Here is an 11623-nt window from a genome sequence, read left to right on the forward strand (position 1 = left end):
ACAGAGTGCCCTAGACACTGCTTAGAGCTCTCTGAGAACATCTGAAGGGAAAACATACGCTGGCAGGGCTTACGTGCTCCGGCAATTGGGGATTGCAAACACATGCTTCAGCTATGCAAGAAATCTTTGACTTGTTCTGAATGCGATTCAGCCTGGGTTTCTTCCCAGGAACATTCCTGTTCTTCACAATTTACCAGTTGCAGGAAGGGGGGTGAAGGGGAGGGATTTTACTAGTACTCAGGATTTTAAGAGTAAGGGAGAGGAAAGGGAACAAATCTTACAGTGCTTTCCCTAGCCAAATTCCTCCAGAAGGACAGGGTGTGGAGTATGGGCTCCAGGATTTGGCACAATCCCAAGAAAATATGAACTCCAAAATTAAAACCACTTTTAATTTGTCATTTGTTTTTATATAAAGAGTAAGTCTCTGTTTTTCTTAAGTAATTCAGTCTCTGCTATCACATAAACCAGGCAGCCCCTGCCAAATGGTGCTGCTTGATAGAAGCCAAGCCCAGAACTAGACCTCTGAGCAAAGACACATTATCTCCTCCAGGAGACGGCAGTGGTGTTCAGATCTGCATTGTGGTTCCCAAGATAAAAGCCTCAATCCTCAGAGTCCCAGTGTATGTGAGAGAGTTGCAAATGTAGTCCTCGTAGGTGAAAGTCATTTGTTGTCTGAGCTGGAGGTGAGTCGATGAGTCTGGGTCCTTATTATAATTCCTGCTATGTTACAAAGGGGAGAGAAAGCTTGCAAGGGCGGACACGGGAGCTGCGCTTCTTCCCTAGAAGAAGTCAGAGGTGCAGGGTGAGCCAGATCGCCGGGCTGCTCCTGCGCAGCAGCACAGACACGGGCTTTGTGCTTCTTTCCAGGTGCCACCACCTAACCCGTCAGCTTGTTCCTGAGGCTGCCAAGTTTCAGCCCAAGACCTTTCGAGGGCAGACAACAGCAGAAGTAGCGCCCGTGCATGGAGTTGCCCGTGGCTGAGTTCGGAACCTGCGGAGCTAGACAAGTGCTTCCAACAGGAGACACCATTAAAAGAGGCAAGGTGTAACCCAATGCTACCAAACATGCACTCAGACTAACCTCCATAGCTCAATTAACTATATTAAGTATACACCTATAATGAACTTAATTTCACTGAGGTTTTCTTCCTGGCGTTGTGTGCCTAGTGTACCTAGTTTTTAAACTTGTTGCTGTGTTTGTAATTCAATCATACGTATACATAGTTCCCACATCAGCTTAGTCACGCCAGGCACCAGGGAGAGTATCATTTCGTTGCATTTGGCTCATGGTTCTGCCTTTAACACGGGGGGTATCTTCATTGAAATCAGTTGTGCTACGTAAGTCCAAAACCAGAGCAAAGCCTAACATTTGTAAATTATTTTCAATAGAGGCTTTATAATTTTTATAATGCAATGTCCTGAATATGAATGCAGTTGGCTACAGCTGCATTCCCCGTCTCCCAACAGGAAACGCCAAAATAAAGATAGAAAGGAATACTCATCATTTTATATATATATATATATATATATATACACACATATATAATGCAGTGATACCAGAAATATCAGTAGATTCCTCTTGCCTCACAGCACTGTATTACGGTCTTCCCCTATATATGCTAAACTGAACAGGAATAACTGGTTGAAATTAAGAAGCGGATGCTAAAAAGTATTTCTTCAGCTTGTGCTGTACGTGGTGTCAGGGCTGTAGTTGAGTATTCGTGAGGGTTCCCTCCTCCATTTTTTATTGACTGCTCTTCGTTCTACATTTTTCTTGTTAATAGCCCATGTGGCAGAGGAAATGGGTGAATGATTTAACTCTGTCTTGCTTTTATTAATCCCAAATCATGGATCAGGTCACAATTAATGGTGGCCCTGGTGATTTATGAATTGCAATTTTCACTCCTCACTCCTACTAGTGCTGGACTGTTGGAAACCGTCAGATGCCAACCTGAGCAGCCATAGCCCAAACATCAGGTAGCACCAATGTGCAAAGTGTGCGTGGATGTGTGAAACAGCCCATCTGTGGACGAGTGAGTTAATTGAATAGCAATACAAAAAAAAAATGGGGGCTGCTTTCTGCAAGTTGTATGTTAAGCTACTAGTTTTCCCAAGTGCAGTAAGCAGACTATCACTGAGTGATCTGGAATCCAAATAATAGATTTGATTGCAAAGCATAGAAGGCTGCTTAAAGAGAAATAAATAAAGATACAAGGAATAGGTGTGAAATGAAAACGCTTCTGAAGTGAGCCCGCAAAAAGACAAAGCAGAAGCGAGGAGGAGAACAGCAATTCTGGGTCTGAGCAAAAAGAGCTTAAAGGAGTCACAGGGACAATAAAGGAGAGAACCCTATTCTAGTTCATGCTCTTCTGGAAAAGCCAGAACCAAGACCTTCACTGAAGTTGTGATTCTTTATCAGAATGACATTAACTGTGACATTTCCCAGGAAGGAATTTGCATCCATGTGAATGCTGGCTGGTGCCCAGCATCACGGACACTGCTACTTGGGATTAAGGAAAAGACTTTCCAGTTCCGTTGCCCTCTGCATTGACATAAATCAGGAGTAGGAGGATTTTTTTCTGGAATTCAGGGGACATATGACAACTATGTTGGTTAAATGTGTACAATGACAGAAGCATTCAGCTCTCAGACAGGCTTCAGTTGTTCGTGGCTTTGCAGCTCTCACAATATATCTGTGGACAACAAAAACATCCTAATGGATTGGCATGACGACGTCCCCCATCCAGCTGGCCTGGAGCCAACATCAGCTCTTCTACAAAACAGGCAGTTGTTTCTTGTTAAGAACTGTTGTGTTCTCCATATTGACCACAATTTGCATAAATTCAGCTTCAGCAGTAACAAAGCTGCCGAGCAGGCGTGTCCCTCAGCTCAGTCAGGGACTGGGGCTGCACTGATCCATCTGCTGATTGCTCGCGTCCTACGGCGTCTTTCTGCTTCGGTTCGAGCAAGCTTGGCTTATGCACGACACGGTGGGGAGCAGTGGAGCTTGGCGGACCAGAAGGGCTGCGCTGCTCTGCACTGCAGAATTGAGCTGTCCTGCCGTGAACTGAAATGGTTCAGAAAAGGCCGGGGAGTCAGCAAATGCTGCTTGGGAATGACACGAGGCTGAACGTGAGCTGCTGCAAACGGAAAGATCAGTGGAGGATGCTTATACTGAAAAAGCCTGGAAACGGCAGATAATTCTCTAAAATGTTCTGGAAAGCCTCCCATTGTGGTGCTTTTTTCAGTAAAATAAATCTTCGTTGTATTAATTAACTAATAGTGGAATAATCCCACTCTGCTAGGTGCAGAATTCTTACTGAAGTGAGAACAGGTATAAGTTAAGGTAAAATAGGATCGTTTGAAGGTCCGCAGAGCTGAAAAGGCAGGGCAACACTCGGTGAATGGCTACTAATTCCCTGTGGGGTCTGGTAAATCCTACATCTGCTGCTTGCCTTTTAGGCCGGGTTTTGCAGCTTAACCCTGGCAGGCAGCTAAGAACCACACAGCCGCTTGCTCTGCCCGGGTTGGATGGGGGAGAGAATCAGAAAGGTGGAAGGGCGAGAGCTCAGGGGTTGATACAGACAGCTCGCTAGGTGAAGAAAAGCACTCCAAGGAATCCCTTTGCCTACTCCCCGTCGGCAGGCAGATGCTCAGCCACTCCAGGAAAGCAGGGCTCGTCGCACGTAATGGTTTCTTGGGAAGACAAACGCCGTCACTGTGAACGCCCCCCTTCCTCCTCCTTCACCCCAACTGTTCCTGCTGAGCATGGTGCCGCACGCTATGGAGGGGCCCTTTGGTCAGCCCCCAGCTGCTGGCGCACCCCCGGCCCCACGGCGGGGCAGCACGAGGAGCAGATGGGGCCTTGGCTCTGTGCAAGCACTGCTCTGCTGCGACTAAAACATCGGTGTTATCACCACCATTTTCATCACAAATCCGAAACGCAGCATCATACAAAGAAAATTAACTCTATCCTAGCCAAAACCATGGCAATAGGCACCCCTTGTTCCATACCACTTAGGTGGTGCTCAGGCCCCAAGCTTTACAATGCATCTTCATTAATCAGTACGCTGTGATTAACACCCAGATATCGTTCCCTTCATCTGTGGACCGCCCCACGAATAGTCCATAAAGCATCCACCAAGTCCTTTTAGTCCAAGGCATAGATTCTGTTACGATGGTCGCTCAGGACAAGCGAGGCAGCGCGTTGTGTGGAGTTACTGGGCACTGTGATCCATTCACAGCGTGGATTTATTGCGGACAAACCGGGAGAGCAGAGTCACCTCACGGACCTTCCTCTGGGCAGTGCCAGAAGCCAAGAGGAGTGCAGAGCCCACCTGGAGCAGTCGCAGAGCCCTGGCACGGGAGGGCACCGCTCTGCTCCCAGCACTGAGCTGGGGACATTGGTGCTGTGCACGATGTCAACGATGCAAACCCAGACGCAGCGGGCGCGTTTTGGGGCAAAAAGTGCGGCAGCCCTTCGTGCTTCTGAGCAAAACCTCCCGGCCCTCCCTCGCCAGAGATCCTCACACGAGCCCTCGGGGGCAGCCGGCGCCTTCCTGCGACCAGCTGCGACAAAGGACTTCTCCTCGCCCCCACCGCGGCCTCGCACGTGGAAGGCGTCGGAGGCCTGTGCCGGGGCTGTCGGAGCGACGCGCCGCCAGGTGGGACAGCCCAAGGAAAGCACGGCGCCGCACAGCGGAGGAGAAAGGCCGATTTTGGTGAAAACCACAAAATCGGGCAGCTGGAGCCCGGCTGGCGAGGGAGCCCCTGGGGCGAGCAGGTGTCACCGCGGGGTGACCGCACGGCGCCGCGTTCATGTGGTGGGGCTGCCCGGGACCCCTTGGGGCCGGGACACGGTGATGGGCGCCGAGGGGTCCCAGGGCACCCTTGGGTGCCCCACGCCTCAGTTCCACCACCACCTTGATGGGTATCAAAGGGTCCCAGGGCACCCTTGGGTGCCCCACAACTGCTATGACGGGTGCTGAAGCGCCTCAGGGCACCCTTGGGTGCCTCACACCTCCGCTCTGCTGCACACCCTGCGTGAGGAGAGGACGAAGCCGCCATCACCTCAGCCAGGGAGGGGCTGGGACCAGGACAGAGCCCCCAGCCCGCCCGGCGGCCGTGTGCCCCCGCTGAGGGACCCCGCTGTGAGATCCCGCTGCGGCCGCCCCCGCCAGGGGGCGCGGGCCCTTTAAGCAGTGCCGCGGTCCCTTTAAGCGGCGCCCTCCCGCCGGCCACGTTCCAGCGCTCAACCGACCTCGCTGCCTCTCCGCTCCCCCTCCTCCCATTGGCCGGCTGGTGCTGAGGTCCCGCCTTCCGGCGCTGCCAGCCAATGGGAGGGAGGAGGGGGAAGAGTGGAGGTAGGTTGAGGTGCGCGGCCCATGGCCGGAGAGCGGCGGCGGCTCGGTGAGGGGAGGGGGAGCCCTGAGGGAGCGGGGCGCTGAGGGAGCCTGAGGGGCGCTGAGGGGGCCGGGGGTCGGAAGGGGGTAAGGGGAGCCCTCAGATAAGGACCCGCCGCTGCTTTTAGGCCTCGCGGCCGCAGCCGGGTGCGGCTGGAGCCGGCCTTGAAGAGATAAAAAGTAAATTGTGTGGTACCGAACTGCGGGTCCGCGCGTGGGGGCGCCGAGGGCTCGCGGGGCGGCGGCACGGAGCGGGGCTCTGGGGGACGCCCGCCGGGCTGCGGCCGTCGCCGAGGGCTCCCGGGCCGAGTGACTCCGTTTGTCTGCTCGGTTAGTCGCTTGTATGTAAAAACTGACGGGCCGGGAAACAAACGCTGGTTTTACGTGAAACGTAAGCGCGTGGTTTTGTCCCAGGTGCCGGCGCAGAAGATGAGGCTGAACGAGGGCCGGCCGAGCCCCTTCCAGGCCCCCGTCAGCGTGCGCGGCCCGCCGGGCCGCCAGCTCCACGTCTTCCCCGGCCGCAGCCCGCCCGGCTCGGAGGAGAGCTCGGAGGAGGAGCTGAGCGCCATGGAGCTGCGGCCCCGCGGCAGGGAGCAGCAGCGGCGCGGCGCTCCTCGGGACGGGGCTGCGGACGTGGTGCTCCTGGAGCGGGAGGTGGCGGAGGACGACACTCTGAACAAGCTGGCCCTGCAGTACGGCTGTAAAGTAAGGGCCGCGGCTGTTTGCTCTGCTTTAATTGCTTTACGGGTCTTTTGCGGGTGGCTTACCTTCCGGGTAACCCTCGTCGCTGTCTAACAGCGTTTTCCCAACGTATTTCAGGGACGGGGTCAGTACCTGGGTACGGGTGAGCTGCAGAAGGGCTCTTTTCAGCTGGAGGGCCGAGGAAGGTGCCATCCCCACGCCCTGCCTGACCTGGTTTCCTGTTTAATTTGCGTGACTAAGTGAAGCGTAGCAGTCATGATTCGTATTTACTTAGTGAGGGCAAAAAGTAGGGAGCTGAGCACAGATGTGCGGGTGAGAGCCCTGCTCACAGGGGGATGCAGGCTTTGAAGGAACAGGGCAACAAAGTGCTGCTCCGATGGGGCCTGGGTCGGGATGCTTCTTCTGTTTGTTTTAGAAAGGCAGGAGCTCGCATATTGCAGAGGTGGGCTTAGAGGAACAGAGATGCCAAAGTCCAGATCACAGAGTCCCTGTGCTGTCCAGGGGTGTAGATTTTGGTTGTTCCCTGCAGCACCCAGAAGCGTGAGCAGTTCAGCCATCTGCAGGCAGACAAGAGTGCACGTGCACAATGAATTTTCTCTGGAGTTGGAACATACTAAAAAACATTATCTTTGTTCCAAACTGGTGAGTTTTATGGGAAGAACTCTTGAGAACTTTAATTACCTGAACATTAGACATACCCCATTGGTTAGCACTTAAAGCTGTATATTTAGAGCCTCCTTTATCTGCCAGCTAGACTGTGATTAAAAAGTTCCATGATGCAAAGAGTTGCACAGTGACCTGGTTGGGGATAATGGCACAGAACTGGCTGAACTGCTGCAGTGCTGTTGCAGTCTGTCTTGCTTAATAACAGCTGTGAGGTGCAGCTGAAGCAAGAGGGCTTGGAGGAATTGCGACAGTTCCTCCCCTCCCATTCCCTTAGAAACAAAACCAAAACAAAAAAGCCCTTCTGGGTTCCACTGCTGAGCTGGTGCTTGTGAGGAAGAGCCTGGTAGGGCTTGAGCAGGCTTTGGTGGGAACCAGTAGAGCAGTGAGACCTCAGAGGCACAGCAGATGACTTCCGTGTAGCGATATGCTCCTCTTCCAGCACCAGCAGTTGCATGGCTGTTGCCACTTACACCAAATCATTGCAGTTCCGTGAACTCAGACAATTCTGAACAACTCCTGGTTTATGTCAGGAACCATCCCAGTGTGCCCCGTGATGTAACGGAGGGCTCGGTCCTGCCTCTCACATCCCTCTGTTTGCAACGCTCTCAGAGGCCGATTGCTCGTCTGGTGGGGACGGGGAGCTGAGGGGGGCTGGGGTGGCTGTGTCCTCCAGCAGGAGGAACATCCTACTGCCCCCCCGCTTCCAGAACACACACTTCTGACCTGCTCTGGTTTAACTGGAGAGAGAGAAATCCTTATTGCTGGAGACCTGTGTACCCGCTGGCCCTGACGTGATACAGTTTGGGTGTATTTCTTGTTACTTGCACAGTTAAGCAGCTCCTGTAAGGGCACTGAGATCTGTAACTGCAAAAGTCCGTGACTGTTCAAAACTTCCAGGATGAGCTTTTCTAAAATCAATGACAGTTTGTCATCGGGGCCTATTTGGGGCGGGGGCACTGAGGCAGTGCAAAGAGTAGTTCTGTGTGTGCTGTAGATAACTTGGCAGAGATGCGAGGCACTTGAAACTTCTCCTTTTCACTCTTGACCATTTATAGTCTGGGCCTGGCTTTGGCATTGTTCTTAGTTGGGACAAGAGGAGCTCGCTGCAGCCAAAAATGAGTACAAAAAAAATGGCCTGAATGGCTTGCGCAGCCTCGTGCTCTTGCATTCTTGCCATCACCTTTGTTGGTGCGGTGTGAGTGCTGCTCCCATTCCTGGAGCTTCAGCACAGCATCGCAGTGCTCAGCTGCAGCCGCTGCAGGGGATATTTGCTGTCCCAATGATCTGTCTTTGTTGGAACAGAAAACCCTGAAGCATCGCCTCAGTTAGGATGCTTTGTGTCAGCTTGTTATTTCCTGACAAAATAACGTTGAAGGGTTTAATTCCTGATGTTAGGGACAAGCTGCCAGGTGTCTGCCCCTGCAGCTGAGGGTTCCCTTGGCTTCAGGGCCACCAGACGGGGCTCTGGGTTAACCATCCTGTGTTCAGGTGTCTCCAGCTTTGCAGAGCAGACAGGAAAGGCTCTGCACCGCACTAAGCCACTTGCAGCCAGGGCTTGTTTTCACCTCAGGCTGGTGCTCGCAGCCTGGTTTTGTAGCCAACTCCTGTTTCAGTGCTGGTAACAGGTTGGGTCGTCTAAACTAATCCTGGTGTCCTCTTCGGGTCCTGCAGGTGGCGGATATCAAACGCGTCAACAACTTCATCAGGGAGCAGGACCTGTACGCGCTGAAGTCCATCAAGATCCCAGTGAAGCCCCACGGGCTGCTGACGGAGAGCAGCAGGGAGCTGAGGCCGGCCCCGGCCCCGCGCTGCCCCAGCGGTGTGACGCTCGTGGACCTTCCGGAGCCCGAGGCCAGTGCCAGCGGCTCGGAGGGCAGCCGCCTGAGCGACTACTTCAAGGGGATCGACCGGAGCATCCAGGAGGCCGTGCAGGCAGAGGTGCAGCTGAACGCCGAGTACTGCACGGAGGCGCTGGACAGGCCGCTCTGTGAGTCGGGGAAGCGGGAGCCCAGCACTGGTGCGGACTGGGGGATCCAGTGGTGGAACGCAGTGTTCATTATGCTCCTGATAGGGATTGTCCTGCCGGTATTTTATATCATCTATTTTAAAACCCAAGAGAATGGCCCGGCAGCCCATACCTCCAACACAACACTAACCTCAAACATCTCAGCAGATGGATTGGAAGGGAAACCACTACAAAGCTCAGATGTAGCAAAAAATCCGAAGGGGGAGGTGCAGCCAAACACAGCCTCTCCTCCCAGCACTGAGGCCCATAAGCCTGTGACTCTGCCACGAGCGCAATCGGGGGGATAACAGGACAGAGATTTTTTTATTATTTTTTTAAAGTAGCTGACATTGTAGTCCTGAACTCGACCGAACCTGAGGTGATGTGATTTTATGGAAGAATAAGAATGCTTTGCCTGTAAAGATCAACAGGCAGCTGGCTTAACACTTGTGAACTCTGTTGAGGGGAAGTATTTTAAAGCAATTACTCCTGTTTGCTGCAGGTATTTCTTACGAATGGCCTTGTTGAAGAAGCTGAGCCCTTTACTGCTGTGACACAGTGCAGAATTAGTGTGACGGGAAAGCTGGCGGCTGTTTGTGTTGTAAGAAAATATTTTTTGCTTAGAGTAGAAGGGGGGACTCTCTTTCGCTGAATTGTCGTTTTTTCTCTCCTGCAGACTGGCAGTCTGGGTGTACCTAACCTTAAAGCAATGACTTTTAGGGCGTTAGCTGAGGTGTGCCACAGCATGAGGACGCTGGGGGTGACTCCTGAGTCCAGCTGTGTGCACAAACGCTTCCGCTGTGGACGATTCCAGCCCCACATGGTGGTGGCTGAGCTTGGAGCTTTTCTCCTGGAGGAAACCCTTCAAGAGACTGTGTGGGCGCTGCTGTCTTACAGGCAGAGCTCCTCGCAGAATCCGTGCTTATGTCAGGGTTCAGCTTGTCCGGAGCAACTGCTTCAGTGTGGCAGCAGGCGTCCAGGCGGAGCTGTCGAGTGGTGTTAGGCCTGTGGTGCATGGTGCGCCCTTCTCCAAGGCTCACGTGGCGCGGGGAGGTCTAGCTGTTAGCTCCTTCTGTTCTTAACTCCTGGATGGTGCAGCCCAAACACCCCCGTGCAGTCCCGGAGTTCCTTGTTTGTAGCCTTCAAGGGAGAGAGCGCTGCCAAGGTGACTTTATTTGCGAAGCCCTACGCTATTTAGGTGGTCACATAGAGGTGTATGAACCCTGGGTAGGATGGGGAGCGGTGAAGCTGCTGGATGTTGCACGCGTCTGTTCACTCCTGATGTTTGCATTAGAAAGCGGAGTGCAGCGGAAGGATGAAGGAAGCTGTGGAGGCTTGTGGATGGCCAGAAGCTGGCTGTAAGCCGGGGGTGGTGCTGTTTAGGACGGGTCAGAAAACAAACACTACATGCTGGAAGGGAGCAGAACAGGCACCTGCGGGACACGAGGCTTTGGGGAGTTTCACTGCACAGAGTTGGCCTCAAAACGTTCATTCAGCAACTTCAGGGACGGCAGGCAGAGGTAAACGCTCTCCTAGAACTAAATGCTGAGGTGTTTCTGCAGCACGGTTGCATGAAACCCACCGGGAAGGGCCGGGGAGTAACGGGGTAGCAGCCAGCTGGAAGCGGCTCTGCCTGGCCGGACGCTTGCGTGGGGCTTGGCTCGTCCCAGCTGCTCAGCTGGTGGCTGAGGACGGGGTTGGCCCGGCTGCCTTGCGCTGCATCGGCTCCTCCCCCCCGGTGCTGTGTTTCAAGCACGGCGCTGCCTTACACAAGGGCAGAATCCACCTGCCTGGGGCTGCTCAGGCCAGCCCTGAGCTGCTCAAGGGACGAGCGCCTCTTATGAGCCCTGCAGCGGGGGCAGCACTGCTGGGGCCTGCAGGCTGGTGGGGGGGGGGGGGTGGGTAGCATTGCTGAACGTCAGGCACGGTGCTGAGTTTTTGAAAGCCTTTTTTGTTGCTTCTGAAGCTCTGTGAGCAAAAGCAAGGCTGGGTGAGTGCTGCAGCACAAGCTGGTGGTGTGCAGAGGTAATCCCTGCCTGGCCTGAGGAAGAGCAGCCTGACAGGGTTTTTTTTTTGTTTTGTTTTGTTTTTTTTAACAACAAATGCTAAGGGGCGAGGACCATTACACAATCCAAGCAGAACCGTGTGGTGTTAACCCACCACCCTGGGCTTCCTGCAACCTTCAAAAAAAGCGCTCAGGGCAGCCTGAGGGAACCTGATTTTTGCAAATGAGGCACATAACGTAGCTTGTACTGAAAAAAAAAACAAACCTTGTATTTTCTTCTGTGAAGGAAAAAGTATCCCTCATGGTTGGGGAGGGGGTAATTACTACATTTTTTAAATAAAGGAAAATGAAATAAAAGCACAAGGGGCACTTAACCACCCCAGACTATGCGTGGTTTTTTTTTTGGTGTGTGTGTTTTGTTTTTTTTTTGGTGGTGGTTTGTTGCTGTTACCAGGAGCTGCTTTATGGGTATGTATGTATGCTGGGGCTTGCAGGAGCCAGCACCTGGCAATGGACCCTTTAATCTTGTTGTCTCGTGTATAACCATTTGTTTTCTAGGCCGTGTCCCGCTGCAGTCAGTGAGGGCAGCGCTGCTGCTGCCGCCTTACTTCTGCTTTCAGAACGCAGCCCCAGGACCAGAGCCGCAGCCGTGCTGGACCCCACTGTGTTGAGTGCTGCAGTGTGCAGGAGAACAGGGCGCAGCAGGTGCTGCGGCAGCAAAAGGAAGCATGACCCTGAGGGAGGCAGGCAGTAAGTTTTTGCCCTGGGCTCATGATGCTGACTCTACCTTGGGCTTTTATTTAAGGTTCTGCAAGCATTTTGTAGCAGGTGGCTTAGAGCAAT

General features: G+C 53.3%; 2 protein-coding genes across 9 annotated transcripts in view; one reads left to right on the forward strand and one right to left on the reverse strand.

Moving 5' to 3' along the window:
- LOC310904977 (uncharacterized protein) overlaps positions 1-8433 on the reverse strand; it is a 23652-nt gene extending 15219 nt beyond the window's left edge. For both annotated transcript variants that reach the window (XM_083850422.1, XM_083850421.1), the window contains exon 1: positions 6170-8433. In XM_083850422.1, coding sequence (XP_083706548.1) covers positions 6170-6296 — 127 coding nt within the window. In that variant the 5' untranslated portion in view covers positions 6297-8433. The remainder of the gene's footprint in view (positions 1-6169) is intronic.
- LYSMD4 (LysM domain containing 4) overlaps positions 1-11137 on the forward strand; it is a 21064-nt gene extending 9927 nt beyond the window's left edge. For 2 of the 7 annotated variants that reach the window (XM_083850415.1, XM_083850416.1), the window contains 3 exons: positions 868-1038; positions 5817-6107; positions 8442-11137. In XM_083850415.1, the coding sequence (XP_083706541.1) occupies positions 5832-6107; positions 8442-9083 (918 nt within the window). In that variant the 5' untranslated portion in view covers positions 868-1038; positions 5817-5831 and the 3' untranslated portion in view covers positions 9084-11137. The other 5 variants (XM_083850417.1, XM_083850420.1, XM_083850414.1 and 2 more) reach the window with 5 other exon arrangements.
- The last annotated feature ends 486 nt before the right edge of the window (positions 11138-11623 follow it).

This window comes from Anser anser (assembly GCF_964211835.1).
Source record: "Anser anser genome assembly, chromosome: 10".
Lineage (NCBI taxonomy): Eukaryota > Metazoa > Chordata > Aves > Anseriformes > Anatidae > Anser > Anser anser.